At 33.2% G+C, this 20,143-nt stretch overlaps 1 protein-coding gene across 1 annotated transcript in view; it reads left to right on the top strand.

The window, feature by feature from the left end:
- Positions 1 to 909: 909 nt before the first annotated feature.
- Positions 910 to 20,143, top strand: part of LOC127726636 (zonadhesin-like) — a 150,983-nt gene continuing 131,749 nt past the window's right edge. Inside the window, exons 1-7 of the mRNA XM_052234057.1 lie at positions 910 to 975; positions 12,056 to 12,190; positions 13,825 to 13,952; positions 14,781 to 14,919; positions 15,466 to 15,480; positions 16,320 to 16,433; positions 17,278 to 17,403. Coding sequence (XP_052090017.1) covers positions 936 to 975; positions 12,056 to 12,190; positions 13,825 to 13,952; positions 14,781 to 14,919; positions 15,466 to 15,480; positions 16,320 to 16,433; positions 17,278 to 17,403 — 697 coding nt within the window. The 5' untranslated portion in view covers positions 910 to 935. The remainder of the gene's footprint in view (positions 976 to 12,055; positions 12,191 to 13,824; positions 13,953 to 14,780; positions 14,920 to 15,465; positions 15,481 to 16,319; positions 16,434 to 17,277; positions 17,404 to 20,143) is intronic.

Genomic DNA, 20,143 nt, shown 5'->3' with positions numbered 1-20,143 from the left:
TAAATTTAGTCAGGGTGTATGGTACCACCTTAATTTGATCTGGGTTTGACATTACTTTTAAATGCCGAGAGCTTGTCGGAGTAGAAGCAACGGCAGAGCTTAATTTAGGTTTGAATTTGACTCAGACAAGTTTATCCAACCTACGACTTCCTACGCTAAAACTGAACTCGATATTAGAAAACGTCAAACAGAGCCTTTTTTGCGAAGATTGAAGCCTTGCTATTACAAAACTTAAGTGTTCCTCCATAAACCGTATGTGTCAACTGTACATATTGTTACAAGACAAAAAACCCACTCTTAAATAGTCACATAGTCCTATTTTTCGTTTTTCTTTATATATACCATGAAGACCGTTTGTCTTCTCCTTTGAATTATATCAACTTCGAATGATTGCATTTAATTGCTTGTCTAACGGCAGTGACCGTTACGCATGGCTCTCTCATGTTTTTTTTTATTGTTTATCATTTCTAGCTATATATAATAGTTTGTACTAGGTGCGTTATTGTTTTATTTTCAATTATTGTACATCACCATTTTCATATAATTTTATAATTGATTAAAAGTATTATCATAAAGTTTTGGTAAATATTTATTAAATATGCAACAGGCTAGACAAGTCTGTGAAACTGCACTAATCGCACATATTTGGTACCAGCTTTCTGCACAAAATAGCAACAAATTCATCATAATTATGCATTAATGGGATTTCATGTAAATTATTTACACTTGATTTTATGTCTTTTTTTGTTTTGTCTTTTGATAAATCGCCGTTAATTGTTATATTTTTTATTCAAATGTAAAAATTGTCCCGACTGTTAACCACGAATGCTGGCAACATATTGCAAAGGTGTTTCTGGTTGCATGTGATGTAAGCATTTAAAAGGCCCATGTAGAGGCTGTGCCATTTCAGGTTCCAATTCTCGGATAGACAGAGGATGCATAGCCAACTGATTATAATTCTCTTTGCATTCGTTGGTAAGTTTTTTTATCTTCTTTGTTACAATTATAATGGGAGAATTTTTGAAATGGGTGTGGGAAGTGGGTAGTGGGAAGAGGGCGATGCAAGAAATAGTTCAAAGCAAGAAAATGTTTTAATTCTTATCAACCATACGAGAAAAAATGTAGTTGCATGGTTCCAAGGCTATAAAATAGTTGAATTTATTAAACTTAAAAAATCTATAGTAGCATTTAAACTTTTTCACCGATGTGTAAAAAAAATATTGACAAATTTAATTGAAAAGAGTAGAGCATTTTGATTTTCACTCAACTCTTCGAGTGGCGGGTTTCTGCAATTGTTCCCTCATCCCCTACTTTCCGCTGCTCCCTTGCAAACATCGATTCTTTGGACTTCTTATCCCTTTTTTTGCGTCGCTCCCTCACCTCTTCTCGTGCTTCGCTCCCTAACCCCCCTTCACATCCGCCGCTTCCTCATCTTTTCTCCTCCATTGCACTTGATTTGTTATAAAATATCAAGTTTGTTTCTGTGCTTAAAATGAAAAGCAACTTGTGCTTGTTCACATAACGTTTGGTAATATATCAATATATTCAGTTTTGTGCAGTTACGCCACCCTTCAAAAATGCTGGATCCGCCGCTTTAAAAATATGTGAACTATATTCAAAGTCTTTTAGGTTAGATTATTCTGAAAATATTACTTGTTAATCAAATGAAATAATTTACGTAATATACTCAACTTTAAAGTGGTTTTAAATTTATTAATGATAGATTGTATGACATGTATGAGTTAAGAAGTTTAAGTTTTTATTTAACAACGAAGTAAATGATTGAAACATGGAAGGGCGTGGCAAACATCAACCTCCCTGCTTCATTCTGAACTTAAATGTATCAATTATTGTAGAATATATGTAATGTTTCAAATACAATATGAATGTAACTCAAATTTCTCTGCTTTGTTTTACTCAAAAGAAAAAAAGGTGTCATATGTCAACCTCCGTTTAGAGAAATACTTGATTTTTTAGACGGTAACAACCTGAAAAAATATCTGACCTATATTTGAAAACTTTGTAAAATTAGTATATTATTTCGTTAATAATTATATTATTCACTTTATTTACACCATTTATGACAAATGAGTTGTCAAAGATTACAAAAAAAATTATTTATAGGTTATGCCAAGGAATTTGAAAATCCTTTTAACCCTAGGCAAGGATTTAATAACACTTAATTTTTTTTTATTACAAATACAAGAAGTATAGGTGTTTGCCGTCATATCATCCATAATTATGTTTAATACATTGAATAATGAAAATAGCGGGGCTCTGACCTCTAACACTGGAATTTAATTGTATTTGCTTTAGAGCGCGTCGAAGGAACTGTACAATAAGGAACAAACTAAACAAAAACGCCTAAAGTAGCGCAGATTTTCTGACAATTTAATTGAAATCCGTTCCATGTAGTTAAGGGGGTCTTGATGGGGGTCCTTCATTTTTTTTATTCATTAGTATTGTATGTCATTTTTGTTTATCTTTGAAAATAATGATTATTCTGTAAAATTCTCATAATAATCATTTTACTATTATGTGTATTTATTTGTTATTACATGACTTCTTTATTTTGTACACGGTTCATTTCTGTAATAAGTATATTATTACCTAATTCTTTAAATTTTTACCGTTATTCTTTATTCCTTTGCACCCCATTATTCCCAATTCTTTTTTGTTTTTAGCGCAATATTCATTTTTCATTAATTTGTTTGGCCATTATTCTCCATTCTGTAAACCCCATCCAGACCATCAGTTTAGCAGCATCTTAAAAATAAAGTTGAAATTTACAAACGGGTGCAGATGGAGTAAACAAATTGAGCTGGCAGGCTAAAATGAAATTGTTGAAAATCCATAAAGCAGAACAAAACCTCGGCTACTCGAAAATACAGGTAAAGACGTGCATACTCAAGCCATAGACCCTTAATTACTATGTAAATATACACTATTAGGTCAATGTCAGGAAATTTGAACTTTTTTTGTATGAGGCTGAGAAACTGGGGAAGGGCGATGTTGCCAAATACCAAAAAAAAAGTTTGTATTTTTCTGACATTGACCTAATATTGTTTTTATAATGCAACTTAAAAGAATACATTGATAGGTATTCAAATTGTAACACAAATTTCAAACTTATCTTCATCCCTAAATGAACCCCTGATCATTGTGAAAATGTGATCCATGATGAAATTGACATTGCACAAATTATAGCTTTGTTACTATATTTAGAAAATAAACACAACTAGTTGCAATATAATAACATATTTGTGCTACATATATATATGCAGTTGTTACGTTATCATGGGAAGCACGTGCTGTCATGAATTTTGCATAAAATCTTATTTTGGAATGCCTTACGATTGTTGTCAGCCAATCAAAAGAGCAAATTATCATGAAACATACATATGTGATGTTACTATTAGCTTATCAGATTCATTAGGAAGCAGCCTTGTCTCCTTGATGAGTGGTAAACTTTTCGTGTAGGTATGAAATATAATCTTTCAGAGAAAAAAAAACCAGGAGAAGTAAAGAAATTTGGAAATGAAATAATTCATTTGCAGTTTTAATGGCTGTAGCACAGCGCGTTTCAAAATGACTATAAAAACAAATGTCTTTTAAGTCGCCTTCATGTAAAATTGACACTGGGTTTTTGATCAAATATTTTTAAACTATCGATCGCGTACATTCGAGATGACGTTTTTGACTTAGCGGAACACAAAATGTTACATGACGGCGACTATATAGTAATATACTGATAGAATTTGATAATGGGCCCTAATACATCTGCATGGTTTCATTTGTTTTATTTATTTTGTATAGGGTCTAACCGTTGATTACCCGATCAATTATAAAACGAAAGATAGGTCTTGTTTCAAAGTCACACGATTTTCTATGCTTTTATAGTAGCCTGTCCCCGCCCTCTAAAAATAATTATTCTGACTATATAGTTTTATAACCGCTGCTACAAGTATCTGTCATTAGTCAATCTATCAATTTGGGACGGCCTATCACATATCCTTGAATTGTTTAATGTTTAAAGTAGGTGGTATGATTTATGTTATTATATAAATAACACATAGCTGAGAGGATGATAGAGCAGATTGTTACCCCTAGAAAACATTTTCAACCGAGGGTAACGTTAAAAAAATTCGTAAGGGTTCCGCGGAACCCAGTGTCTCGCCTACTTTTGCTGTTAATCGCAGGCTCAACAAAAATGAGGAAAAAAATTAATAAAAATATTCCTCTCTATACTATCTTTTGATTGTAAGTAGCTTCTGTCCAAGTTTGGGAAAAATCCAGGATAATTTATGAATCTAATAAATGTTTTAAAAACTTAAACTGCAGAATGTATGTAATGTTGACTGGAAGAAAAACTAAGTCCATTTATAAGTAAAATACGGAAAAAAGGAACAAAATTTTATCAAAATTTCCTTCTAGATACTAGCTTTTGATCATAAACAAGCTTCTGTCCAAGTGTGGTACAAATCCAGGATAGTTTAAGAAAGTTGTTAAAATTTTAAAAACTTTAACCACAGAGTGAATGTAATGTTTCCTGGCAGAAAAACTAAGTCCTTTTATAAGTAAAATACGGAAAAAATGGATTTTTTTTACGAAATTTGCTTTTGAATATAATCTTATGATCATAATAAAGCTGCTAACAAAACCTTTAAACAGACTTATTAAGAAGGGATATAGTTACGATACTGTTGTCAGGTCATTAAAGATTGCATATTTTGGCTTTAATATTGATTCACTTATAGGGTCTTTGCATCGGAATTAAACACATTTATTCCAAAAAAAAACAGTTGTTGGCATGATACGGGTTATGTTCTTCTCATATGTTTTATGATGGTATGATACTAAACCCCTAACGGGAGGGATTGTACTTGATTTTCATATGATGAAGACATAATCTTTCAATCAGTTTAATTGAGGTCTGGAGCTGGCATGTCAGTAACTGCTAGTAGCCCTTTGTTCATTTATGTATTATTGTCATCTTGTTATATATTTGTTTAGGGGCCAGCTGAAGGACGCCTCCGGGTGCGGGAATTTCTCGCTGCATTGAAGACCTGTTGGTGGCCTTCTGCTGTTGTCTGTTCTGTGGTCGGGTTGTTGTCTCTTTGACACATTCCCCATTTCCATTCTCAATTTTATTGTTTATTTTCTTTTGTTTCCTATTCTGACATCGGACTCGGACTTCTCTTAAACTGAGTTTTACTGTGCGTACTGTTGTACGTTTGTTTTTTCTACATTGGCTAGAGGTATAGGGGGAGGGTTGAGATATCAAAAAACATGTTTAACCCCGCCGCATTTTTGCGCCTGTCCCAAGTCAGGAGCCTCTGGCCTTTGTTAGTCTTGTATCATTTTTAATTTTAGTTTCTTGTGTATAATATGGAGTTTAGTATGACGTCCATTATCACTGAACTAGTATACATATTTATTTAGGGGCCAGCTGAAGGACGCCTCCGGGTGCGGGAGTTTCTCGCTGCATTGAAGACCCATTGGTGGCCTTCGGCTATTGTCTGCTCTATGGTCGGGTTGTTGTCTCTTTGACACATTCCCCATTTCCATTCTAAATTTTATTCTGTCCAAGTTTAGTAGAAATCCAGGATAGTTTAAGAAAGTTATTAAAATTTCAAAAACTTTAACCACAGAGTGAATATTTGTGGACGCTGCCGACGACGACAACGACGACGCCGACGACGACGCCGACGACGGAATGTAGGATCGCTATGTCTCGCTTTTTCGACAAAAGTCGAAGGCTCGACAAAAACAGTCTCCCGCTGAACCATGGGATAGAGTAAATTATTACCCTTGTATTATAAACATACAATTAAAATCTGGCGTTTTGACGTGAAGTATAATAAATCTAGTATATGTTATACATTGTATTTAGGTATTATTTGGTCCCGAAATTGCTATGATATTAAAATTATTCTAACCTTTCAAAAGTATAAGAATTTTATTGATAAATGAACAGGATCACTGGTAGAACTTCAAAACTTTTGTTCCAATGGTCACTATGATTTCTTTGACCTCAAATGGCCACTTTGCACATGGTTTTGGGATAAAGTAGATATTATACAAGGCCTTACTAAAAATGTTCTTTAACAGTTTTATGATATACTTCATGCGGAAAAATATCTTTTTGGATAACGCATTGTCTTAAATCTAAATAGAAATGGCAAGATATTATAATTATATTCATAATGATGATTTTCGAATCGAATTGACCAAAACGATGCCTAGTCATACCCCCTTCTCTGTCAATGAAGGTTTGAAATGAGGGGGGGGGGGGGGGGGAGAGGGGGTTCTGCATTTCTTTATTTTTAAAATTATTTGTTTAGGTCATCGGTTCTCTTTTCCTTATATTTTTGCCCATCATTCGCTATTCTGTAAACCCCTTCCAGACTCTCGGCAATGCTCTTGGGTAAAAAAATATGAAGCAATGCAAGGATATTACCAAGGTATCAAAATGAACTGACACCTACATCGTTTTCTGTCTCATTGACATATCTTCGGTTAATGACACCTCCGATCCTTTATTGCAATTCTATATGCCCCAAGATTGTTATAGTACATTTTATTTATACAAAAGTATAATAGAAGATTAATTTTTCTCACATTTTTTTTTATCACTGATTGAAGTTTTATTATAACAAGGTCAATTAACTACATTATAGTGACAGTTTTAACACATTCGTAGTAATACTTCATAGTTTATCTTGTTTTAAATTCCGTTTGATATAAATAGACAAGTAACAACTTTATGAGGGTCTGGATGGGGATTACAGAATGGAGAATATAGACCCAAAATAATAATGAATAGAGAAAAATTAACAAAAAAAATTAAAAAAGAATTGAGAATAATGGGGTGCAAAGGATTAAGAATACTATTGAAAATAAAAGAATTACATAATAAAATACTGATTACAAAAAAAAAAATGAATTATGTACAGAATAAAGAAATCATATAAATAGAGTTAAAAAATAATAGTAAAATCATTTTCATTAGAATTTTATGGAATAATCGATTTGTAAAAATAAAGAAGAATGCCCTAAATATTCAAAGAATACAGAAATCATCTTATCAGATTATCTTATCTGTGAAACCGAATAAATACCAATTGCCAATGAGACAACTATCCACCAAAGTTCAAATAGAGTGGATGTAATGATAAAAAGCCCATACCGTATAGTCGGCTATAAAAGGGCCGGACATGAAAAATATAAAACAATTAAATTAAAAAAACTAACGGCCTAATTTATAACATAACAATTTACAAAAAACAAATATGACAGACATGAACCAACGACAACCACTGACCTACAGGCTCCTGACTTGGAACAGGCACACAAAGAATGTGGCGGGGTTAAACATGTTTGCGAGCGCTCAACCCTTCCCTAACCTGGGACAGTATTGTAACAGCACAACATAAGAACAAACTATAAAAATCAGTTGAAAAAGGCTAAATACTCATCAGATCGACACAAAGCAGAAAAAGACATCAAACATAAACACAGACCGGACGTGGCAGGGTATTTATCCATCCCTCATCCCTAACAACAAAAAGGACAGTAAGTTCAGATCTGAGAGTACTCGCAGTTATTGACAGCTAGTTCAAAGCTTATAACAACTAATAAAAAATCATTTATCTAAGTCTAAAACATCAATCAGTACACATCCAACATCCACTGGATCAGTGTGTAAAGGCGTCATTAACATTGAAGTCATGTATCTAAGTCTAAAACATCAATAAGTACACATCCAACATCCACTGGATTTAGTGTGTAAAGGCGTCATTAACATTGAAGTCATGTATCTAAGTCTAAAACATCAATCAGTACACATCCAACATCCACTGGATTTAGTGTGTAAAGACGTCATTAACATTGTGGTCATGTATAGCGATGATCTGGAGTTCACCGTGTTAAATTTACAAAATTAAACTAACAGATTGCTCATCACCATTTTTTGGCATAGAAAATGTAAACAAAAATTAATGTTCTCATAGTATAAAAGAATAATGTAAAAAAAACAGATTTTATTTTTTATACTGCAACTAGTTGCGTTTATTTCCTAAACATGGCTATATTTTGTATGATGTCAATTTCATCATGGAACCCTTTCTCAATCAGGGGTCCATTAAGGGATGAAAATAAGTTTGACATTTGTGTTACGATTTAAAAAGCTATCAATGTATTAATTTAAGTTGCAGTATAAAAACAATAGTAGGTCAATGTCATAAAAATATAAACTTTTTTGTGCTCTGCGCAAAACTGGGGAAGGACTCGGTAGAACCTCGCCCTTCCCCAGTTTCTCAGCCTCATACAAAAAAGTTTATATTTTCATGACATTGACCTAATATTGTATATGTAGAAAATTAATCACAAAGTGTGGAAAAATTGAAATATGTATATAAATTTGATATTTCTGATCGTGAAAGATCGGTTACCGCTTTTTGATGATCGTGAAAAGGAGCGCTAAGGATCAGATGCCGCTTATTTGCTTTTACCAAAATAATTGAAAGCGTTGAAACTGTCTGTAAATATATGATCATATTTATCATTGTTAATGATGAAACAGAAGGCTGGACTTAAATAACTTATTCAATTTCAAATTTGTTACGGAATAGGGATATGATGGTTCAATGCCATTGGATCTGGGTTTTTAAGAAGACCACATCATTCTATTTATTTGTTTCCCTGAGGAACATCACAATATTCCCAAAGGAACATTTTACTAATGGTAACTTTTATTATGTTTTCTGAAGAGGAACGTATATTATCAGAAAATAGATGTCAACGTTACGATTTCAATGAAATAAAAGGAGAATGAAAAATGCAATTAACAAGTAAACAATATTAGCACTGTTTTAAAAGATTAAAAACATTTACATTTTCTATGAAAGTGCTAAAATATTTCGACCTATAATTAAGGTCTGTCTAAAATATTTCACAATTTTTTGTCGTATAAATATTGTTTTTGGTAAATTTTATTTTCTACGTTAAAGTACAATATGTGAGGGGGCTGGATGGATGGAGTTTACAGAATGGAGACTAATAAATGGGTCAAATGCACAAAAAAATCAATAAAAAAAACATAAAGAATAGAGAAAATAGGGTAAAACATAATGGGGTGCTAAAATATAAAGAATACAGAATAATGACCTAAAACATTACAGAATGGAGAAATGAAGTACCCCACCCAGACCCTCATATGTATATAAGAAAAAGATTAGAACATGACATACTGCATACTATATGAATGTTAAGTCCTTGTTCAATATCAACCCTCGAGCTTTCGTCTCTTGGGCTGATGGCATGACGTAGGCCTTATGACACATTCTGATATAAAAACTGTCATTTAATAATCTGATATTATTAACGGTGTGATGTTGTAATAGTAATATAGACTATTTATAATTTCTTTAAATGTTTTGCAGGTAAAAACATGCTATGTCATTATTGTTTATATGTATATATAAATAAGAAAATGTGGTATGAGTGCCATTGAGATAACTATCCATCCAAGTTACAATGTGTAAAAAGTAAACAATTATAGGTCAAAGTACTGCCTTCAACATAGAGCCTTGGCTCACACCGAACAGCAAGCTATAAAGGGCCCCCAAAAAGACTAGTGTAAAACATTTCAAACAGGAAAACCAACGGTCTAATCTATATAAAAGGCGAGAAACGAGAAACACTTATGAACCACATCAACAAACGACAACCACTGAACAACAGGCTCCTGACTCAGGTTATGTGCATAAAAATGCATGTTTATTCTGGTATGTGATGTACGCTTTTATAAGTTTTTACAGCAAAATTGTCTTTTAAAGTTTGAATAAACACCGTTTTTACTTTTAGGGTGATTATGATCTTCGCTGAATGAAGGTTTAATTTTTTTAAATATGAAAAACATATAATTAACAGTTATTTATGATAACAAAATCTAAGAGTTTAAGCAAATGACGACGAATATGCGCCAATTGTCAAAACCACGATCCAGTCCTCCTTCCTTCGAATGTAACATCACCGAGTTAGACTTATCACTGACACGACGGGTGACATATGTCGAGCAGGATCTGATTACCCTTCATGAGTACATGAAATCAGCCCCGGTCTTTGTTGGGTTTCGTGTTGCTTAATTTTTAGTTTTCAAAGTTGTTTTTTTGTGTTGCTAAATCTTTAGTTTTCAATGTTATGTTTCGTGTTGCTTAGTCTTTAGTTTTCAAAGTTGTGTTTTGTTTTGCTAAATCTTTAGTTTTCAATGTTGTGTTTCGTGTTGCTTAGTCTTTAGTTTTCAATGTTGTGTTTCGTGTTGCTAAATCTTTAGTTTTCAATGTTGTGTTTTGTGTTGCTAGATCTTTAGTTTTCAATGTTATGTTTTGTTTTGCATATTCTTTAGTTTTAATGTTGTGTTTTGTGTTGCTTATTCTTTAGTTTTAATGTTGTGTTTTGTGTTGCTTAGTCTTTAGTTTTCAATGTTGTGTTTTGTGTTGCTTAGTCTTTAGTTTTCAATGTTCTGTTTTGTGTTGCTTATTCTTTAGTTTTCAATGTTGTGTTTTGTGGTATGATTGCCAATGAGGCAACTCTCCACAAGAGACCAAATGACACAGAAATTAACAACTATAGGTCACCGTACGGCCTTCAACAATGAGCAAAGCCCATACCGCACAGTCAGCTAAAAAAGGCCCCGAAATGACAATGTAAAACAATTCAAACGAGAAAACTAACGGCCTAATTTATGTACAAAAAATGAACGAATAATAAATATGTAACACATAAACAAACGACAACCACTGAATTACAGGCTCCCGACTTGGGACAGGCACATACATACAGAATGTGGCGGGGTTAAACATGTTAGCGGGATCCCAACCCTCCCCTAACCTGGGACAGTGGTGTAACAGTACAACATAAGAACAAAGTATAAAAATCAGTTGAAAGAGGCTTAACTCATCAGATGGATAAAAATACAAATACTAAAAAGACGTGTGTTGTGTTTCGTGTTGCTTAGTCTTTAGTTTTCAATGTTGTGTTTTGTGTTGCTCAGTCTTTAGTTTTCAATGTTGTGTTTTGTGTTGCTTAGTCTTTAGTTTTCAATGTCGTATTTTGCCATGGTGTTGTCAGTTTGCTGTCGACCTAAGTCCTATGAGTTTGGATTTCTCTTTGATAACTACCGCCATTCTTTTTATAGCACTGGACTTATTTAACATCATCATAATTTTCCAATATACACTGATACCAACCTCTTAGAAAACAAACAAAAAATTATAACTAAAACGGTAGAGAACTTTTCTTATGTGTTGCTCTTAGCTTTAATCAGACTGGTTAAAAATCAAGAGAATCTTTACTCGTAGAGAATTCAATCGTCGATATACCTCACATTTGAACTAAAGGGAATGTAAATTATTATATGTCAACAAACCAACGACAAAAATGACAAAACGACATTCAAAGGACAGAATGTAGTCTTCAGCAAAAGCAAATTGTCTTTACAATATGTATCTACATCGTCCCGAGTCGATACAAGTTTTGAATGAATTAAATGGAAAACAAATCAAAGATCTGTAGTTAACACCGTTATCCAATGATTCAAAAACGAAAAATGTCAAGATAAATGTATGACATTCGGCAACTACTGACGAAGTTCCTGACTTGGGATAGGCACATTAATGTATGGAGCGTTTATCTATTTTGTATTAACCCCCTCTTTTTGTTTTAGCTATTTATCTTAATTTTATTGGCTTATGAGTTCATGGATACTGAAGTTTTCTTGTCACAAAATTTTTATTACATGCACAAAATTAATGTTAACCAAAGACTGATTGTAATTCTCTGAAAGCGGTTGATCTGTAGTCAAAATATGCAGAAATTTGATTAAAAAAGGCACTTTCGGTTGTGGTCTTCAAAACAAACAATCGAGTCTAAACAAATCAGGTGACGAAGTGTTTTTTTGGGGTCTAAATCAATTTTAACTCGAGATATTTCTATTAAAAGCAATAACGTAAAATTGATATTTATAGCGTTATTATTTTTTTTCTACTTTCAGTGGTAAACATTGGCAATGTATTTTCACAAAGAAACCGAAATAGATGGAGATCTAGAATAAAGGATACCAGCTCACACTCCGGTGGAGGAGGACCTGGTGGTCGTGTGCGTCTCAGAATACCACAACGAGTCTTAGGTAAATATTTTTGAATTCTAACAAAACTTATCCCAACGCTTACAGCCGATTCCAACGAGTGTGTAGCTAAAGGTAGAATCTTTGGTTAGCTTCCTTGCTAGCTCAACCATGAAATGATTATTACCTTAAGATTGGGAGGAGCAAAGCACCATTTTATCATCCAATGAAAACATTTATATCAATGACCTGTTTATTATTTATAATATATGTATGTTTCGTACAAAGGTTTACCTAGACTACTTTGCAAATAAAATTTCATTTCTTAGTCTTTGATTGAATTAAAAAATCTTTTTATTACAATAAATTAGAAGCGGAGTAACGTTTTTTTTTTTAAATATTTACGCCGTGAATAGGCAGTTTTAACTTTAGTTAATTAGTGTCTTTATGTGCACGCAAAAAACATTGTTATGGTCTTGGTGTCTTTTCTTCATATATATGCATAGTTTTTAGAACTAAAATCTTTTATATTCACACAGAAAAGAAAAAAATATCATACTATTTAATATCATGCACGGTTGCATTTGTGGACCTTTTATTTAGTTAAAAATGCAACGAAAAAAAAAAACAGCAAACAACTGCAGTCTGGAATTGAAAATATTGCAGAGTTTATGAACATCCACTTGGTCCGTTAACATTACCTTACTTATTAGTGTTAGATAAATAATGCAGCCATGAAGAACAATTTTTATGTCTCTACTTCAGTTTTAATCTGACCTAGATTGAATTATCAGGTCATATGTACTTTTGGACACCTTCAAATCTTTTTTACCTGTCCGGGTGTATTTTAAACATATGTGTATGTGTAAAAGTGAACACGGTCAGCACTTGTCAATCATATCCAACTACATTTTATCAACTTCATGTAAAAAATTCAACAGACAAGTTAAATATATTATTATTTGTAATGTCTGACGAAGAAGAAAAAAATAAGGAATTTCAGCTTTCAGTTAACTTTTCATCATTTTGGCAAATTAAACACACCTACAACATGCATGCTTGTGAATGAGCTTATAATTATCACTAAATTGTAAATTCAGATTGAAAACTTATTTTTAAACTGACTTGTAAAACTAGATTTACAATGTTTATATTCTGTCGCTTATAATTCTCATTGGTTCTCTGCTTAACTATTGACTCCACCCAAAGGCTGAATGTGCCTTACCTAATAACGATTTCATGGTTGAGCTAGCAAGGAAGCTACCTTTAGCTACACACTCGTTGAAATCTGCTGTAAAATAAGTTACATTAATACAGTACAAGCAATGTTTGTTTTTAACAATGAAGGATCCATTTTATTTTCCCAATATGTTTTGAAATGCAATGATTTTTGTTTGAATCGCAATACTTTTTTCGACAGTTCTTAGTATATGATATGGATACTAATGAAGTCGTGTGCAAAAACAAAGACCCAAACTTAAATCGACATAATATTACTTACTTACTGAAATTGAACGTTCAAAAGAATATATATGAAAAGGAAAAGAAATTACGATAAAGTGTTCAAATTCATTTACTAACTTTCTTCAAATACTTTTTTGGCAAAGAGAAACAATTACAGGGTACTAATTTGTGGCCCCTGCCACAGATGGTCATGAACGATTTGAATATTTAGCATTTATATTAACTCTTTGCAGGTTACAAATTTATTGGATGTCTTGTTGACAATAGAGCTCGAATGTTAGATGTGAAACATGAAGATCGACAAATGACTATACAGAAATGTGCAAAATTATGCTCCGAGTTTAGTTTCTTCGGTGTACAGGTTAGTTGTGAAACATGTAGATCAACAAATGACTATACAAAAATGTGCAAAATTATATTCCGAGTTTAGTTTCTTCGGTGTACAGTTTAGTTTAAATATATTTGATTGCTAGACAAACAGACGACATTGAAATAGCCAAATCTATTTTCAGTCCCAATTTTTTGTCTATTCCTAAATTTCGTTTCCCGTGACGTGATAAAGCCCAAATCTGTGGCCCTTGACTTCCAGTAATGGCTCTTTGGATAGACACATTCTGTATACAATCGGATGGAGCTAAAGCGCTAAACCGTCCTCTATCCTGGAGCCGTTGTGGAATAACAGAACATAAGAAAAAAAACTGTAAAAAATAGTTTGAAAGGTTTTTACTCATCGGCACAAAGAAACAAATCAACTAACACAAAGAAAGTAAACTCAAACAAAAAATCCTAAAAAAAAAGAAAGAAAACATTTATGACAAATGTGTTTATATATATAGATGTATTGACAGGTTTCTGAAAGACTGGTGACCATGACTATTAAATGAATAATAAAAAACGCAACAAAAATACAAGAGCAGGGTATATTTTGCCTGTTTGTTAGATCGGAAGTACCTGTGTTGGTACCTCCTGACATGTCGGGTGAGCGATTACATTTAAAAAATGAAATTATTGATTTCATTTAAAAGGGGGGATTAATCAGAAAGTCTTCAGGGAATGGCAGTGGAATTTTATTTAGGTTTCCGAAAGTTTGGAGCAAGTGAATCAATTTGGAGTGGCCTTACATTAAGTGTTGGTTTTTGGTTCCGTGTTGTTCGAAAGAAATGGATTATTATCTATTTTATCATTTAAGTATTCAAGACAGTGTTTTTGTGGAAATTCCCGCGGTAGTAAAAGAGTATACAGAAGAAGACGTAGACGCGAATGTAATTTTGCTTGTGCTGGAAACAGGAGACAAAGCTGTGGAGGGAGATGGAGGAACACAGTTTACTGTAAGCAACTTCATTTTTCGTATAATCGAATAGGTAAATCTTGCAACAGCGTTCTAACTTTGTCATCAAAACAAGACGAATCTAAGTCGCCACAAAAGTCATCTGTAGAAATCGGTTAAACAAATCAGAGCCGTAAGAAGAAAAATAAAATCCGATAGGCAGATTAAAGTTGGAAAAAAAACCTATCTAATATAAAGATGATGGCTGAATGTAGGTCATTTAGGGGAGGGGCTCCTTCATTCCTTTATTCTTTTACTTTTTAGACAATTTTCACTAGTCTTTATTTATTTTGACCCTTATTCTTTATATATTTCAGCATCTCATTATTTTCTATTCTTTATTTTCTTTGACTTTTTTTCTCTATTCGTGATATTTTTTGGCTTTTTATTTTGCCATTTTTGCCCATTATTATCTACACTGTAAAACCACTTATATGATGTATCTATTCATGACAACAAGTCATTACACGAGCATGCAAAAAAAGACAATAATCATTAAAAACACGAAATGTTATTCGTTGGTTCTAACAATAGATTTCTCTTGTAGCGAGAATAGGACCATGTGAGTAAAAAAATATTTTATTAAAATATCTATTTAAGGAGAATTTATTTAAGATAAATACAGTTGGGCATCACGTGACCCAAACATTAACGCAGCAGAGAAAACATTAGATTAATCATAATACGTTGATAGTATCAAGCAAACATTAAAAAAACAAAAAACAAAAACACGCTTTAAATAATAATTTTTCCTAAATAACGTACAAAACTTTAAAATCATATTTTCAGTTCGTGAACTGTCTAGTTTTAAAACTACGGATGAAAATCATTTCGGCAAAGTTGACGTTTGACGGGATAGTATGATTGTCAATGATACAAATACATAAGAGATTCCAAATGAGGTAGATGTGGGCAGCTACACATGTATATTTCACCGCAGGGCTTCAAGAATGAACAAAACTCATACTGTATATTCAGCCATGATAGGCCTCGATATGACAAAATGTGGAACAATTCAAACGAAAAAAAAAACACCCCAACTCCATCTTAATCAGTGCGCACCCAATTTTGTCTATATAGCGGAACAATAAAGATAAATGTCATACAAGAGGGAGGTTTAGCTAGCCACAAAACCAGGTTTAACCAATCAATTTAATTGGAAAATGCATGTACCAAGTCAGGATTATAACCGTTGTTTTCCATTCGTTCATATAATTGATATAGTCTAAAGTTTGATTTGTCAGTTTCAATAGACTTTACCTTTTTGAATTTAGCTTGGAGATATGTATTTTTGTTAATACATTATTCTTGCAATTTCAATTGTATTATTAAAAGATATTGTATCAAGAAATGATGACGTATTTACATCACGTGATTTATATCCTTCCTTAAACCATTTAGCAAAACCAACCTGTGCGTCTAGTCCCTGTAAAAATGGAGCAACCTGCATAGCCAAAGCGAATGGATATAACTGCATATGTCCCGCTGGGTTTACCGATGAATATTGTTCTACAGGTAAGTAGTAAATAAACATGGAATGGCTGAAACAATAAAAAAAAAATGATGCAAAAAATACAAAAAAAACAAAAACAAACATAAGACTAACCAATTCAAAAACCCTTAGGAAAAAGTAGATACCAGAGACTATATATTTGAGAGACAAAAGATTTTCGCAATATCAACATTACAAAAGCCTATGATTTTGTTCGTGCATCGCATGTTTTGTGAAAACATCACTTAAGTACAGTACAAAGGGTAATTGCATTAATCATTTAAGAGAAACTAGACACAGAATTTTGCAACATCAATAATTGAAAAAGCGTACATATGCATTTTTATCTTACACCTAGCTATACATGTACATGCTTTAAAAAAAAAAGAAAAGATCTTTTATATACGGTACACTCAAGACCAGAAAGTTGGGCAATCATAAGTATGAAATGTTTGAGAGCACTTTGTAATTCAGTAATATTTACAGCAAGGATGTATGAAATGAATGAAACTTGAAGCGAGTTTAAAAATACTTTAAGCTAAAATTTCAGATAAAATTCATGAAGCCCACCTCCGGGGGCGGGATTTTCTCGCTGTGTTGAAGACCAATTGGTGGCCTTGTGCTGTTTTCTGCTTTTTGGGCGGGTTGTTGTCTCTTTGAAACGCATTCCCCGTTTCCATTCTCAATTTTAGCTATAATGCATTTTGAGTAGACCAAACTATTTTAGTCAGAAAGATACAAATACAACTCCAATAAAACGCCTCTTGACCATGTAACAATAATTACGTATTTGGCCTACTCATTATCAATAATAATTGAAATCACTTGTTTTCAATATTTTATTTAATTATGCATATTTTCTTTCAGTCATAAACGGCTGTGGCCATAGCTACAATAATCCTTGTAAAAATGGAGGCACTTGTAAAGATGATTCTGTCAATGGGTATTCATGTTCATGCCCAACAGGAATTACTGGGAAAAACTGCGAAATAGGTAAGCAATAAACAGATATTACTTCCGGAGCACCTGAGATCACCCCCAGTTTTTGGTGGGGTTCGTGTTGCTTAGTCTTTAGTTTTCTATGTTGTGTCATCTGTACTATTATTTGTCTGTTTGTCTTTTATTTTTGGCCATGGCGTTGTCAGTTTGTTTTCGATCTATGAGTTTGACTGTCCCTCTGGTATCTTTCGTCCCTCTTTTATATTTAGTACGATGTATGCAGAAATCTTCAGTTACTGAAAATTCTAAATTAGCAACAAGAAAAGAGGGGCCTGATGGGGGGGGGGGGGGGGGGGGGGGTTTCTCATCACGATTCACGAGTTGATTTTTTTGTCAATCACGATTCACAGAAAATAAATTTCCATGATCACGGATCACGAACATATAAAAAAAAAAACTGTAGAAAAACGGATCACGATAGCGAAAATGCGCCGATCACGAAGAACGAAAATAACCCATCAGGCCCCTCAAAAAATGATGTAATGGACATTTAATGAAGTCACAAAAATTCACCATTACAGTATTCATGTTAAAACGTCGCAGTCGACAATTTCACATGAATGCCAAGACCAAAATATTTGGACAGTCAGTAATATAAAATGTTTGGGGGCACTTTTTAATGAAGTATCCTTTATTGCATGCATTAAACACAGAAAAAAAGGAGATGTGGTATGATTGCCAATGAGACAATTATTGTTCTCACATCGTTGTCAATATAATGGAATTTGATGCGACTGTCATACAAGTGATAGGTTTAGCTAGCTGTAAAACCAGGTTTAATCTACCATTTTCTACATAAGACAATGTCTGTACCAAGTCAGGAATATGACGTTTGTTGTCTATCGTTAGATGTGTTTGAGCTTTTGATTTTTCCATTTGCTAAGGGACTTTCCGTTTTGAATTTACCTCGGAGATCAGTTTTTTTGTAATTTTACTTTTTATCTACTAGAGGTCATATGGAGTAGATGTATGTAATAATAGGCCACCATACGGCATTCAACAATGATTAAAATTCATACCGTATCGTCGGCGTTAAAAGGCCTCGACATGAAAAAGTGAAACAATTCAAACGAGAAAAATAACTGCCTAATTTAAAACAATTTACGAAAACAAATATGACCGACATCAACCAACGAAAACTACTGAACTACAGGCTTCCGACTTGGGACAGGCACATACAGAATGTAGCTGGGTAAAACATGTTTGTGAGCATTCAACCCTTCCCTAATCTCGAAATTAAATCATAAAAACATGTTTGTGAGCACTCAACCCTTCTGTAAAGAATTAAGTTCTTTGGATTGTCAAGTGGCCAATGTTATACAAAACTAAATTTAAATATAAATTTAATAAACAAAACAAAAGTAAAGTAAATTCAACATAAATGAAATAATGAAATGAATACATGCAAATGTAACTAAATAAACACACACAAAACAGAACTAAATATAATGTTATGAAATAAACAAAATGAAATTAAACAATTACAGTCCGCACACCTCCATCCACTCTGCACACTTCACGGTAAAGGTTGAACGTTGCACGTACTGTAGAATAACTTTGGGTTGTTCCCCTTGAATTTCTTTTAATATAAAACGGACAGAAAATAACTATTTTCACACATTTTTGGTTGATTCTAAATTGATGAAAAGAACACTAGATTTTATACTTTTACTGCAATGATAACTTCAATGAGCAATGACGACTTGAAACTGCATAATACTGCACGGACTGCTCGATTCGTTTAACATTTAGTTTTGTATAACATTGGCCACTTGACAATCCAAAGAACTTAATTCTTTACAATGGTGGCAGCGGTGGGATATCCATGTCCTAAACTGACAATTATAACACCCAACTGCTACTTTTACCAACTCTAGACTCAGCACAAGCGTGTGCTTAACTCAATGGCCATGTGTCGACTGATTTGAAACTTACCTATGAAATTTCAATAGGTGCCTAATCACGTGATACACATGAAAGGTCTGCTTGACTATATAGGCCGGTGTTAACGAAAATAAGCCCTGACATAAAATATAGTCCTAAGTGAAATAGATATATATAGATAAATAAATGGAGTTTGTTACACCTTCCCTAACCTGGGAATTAAATCATATTTTCCAAGACTAAAATATCAATCAGTACACATCCATAGGATTTAGTAAAAGACGTCATAACCAGTCTGAGAAGCACATGCCCTTGTGCAATGCCAAAAAAAAAAAATAAGTTAACAGTATCGACAGAATGTAGGATCTTGAGTTATCATAACAGTACATGTGTAGCAATATATATTTAGTTATGTCTTAATTTTTCAAAAACAAAATCTATGCTTAAATTGAAAGTGGAAACGGGGAAAACGTCAAAGAGACAACAACCCGACTAAAGAGCAGAAAACAGCCCTAGCCAGCAATGGGTCTTCAACACAGCGAGAAAATCCCGCATCCGGAGGCTGGCTTCAGTTACCCCCTAAACAATAATGTATACTAGCTTAGCAAAAATGGACGTCACACTAAACTCCGAAACATATAAATGAGCCAAAATTAAAAAAAAAAACATGCAAGATTAACAAAGACTAGAGGTTCCTGACTTGGGACAGGCTAAAAAATGTTGCGTTGTTAAACATGTGTTGTGACATCTCAACCCTTCCCCTATAACTCTAGCCAATGTTGAATAAACAAATACACAGCTATAAGCGCAGTAAAATTCGGTACAAAGAAGTCCGAGTTCGATGTAAGAA

Source organism: Mytilus californianus, unplaced genomic scaffold (assembly GCF_021869535.1).
Source record: "Mytilus californianus isolate M0D057914Y unplaced genomic scaffold, xbMytCali1.0.p SCAF_18, whole genome shotgun sequence".
Lineage (NCBI taxonomy): Eukaryota > Metazoa > Mollusca > Bivalvia > Mytilida > Mytilidae > Mytilus > Mytilus californianus.
The sequence above is the reverse complement of the archived record's forward strand: the minus strand, read 5'-3'. Positions and strand labels throughout refer to the sequence as shown.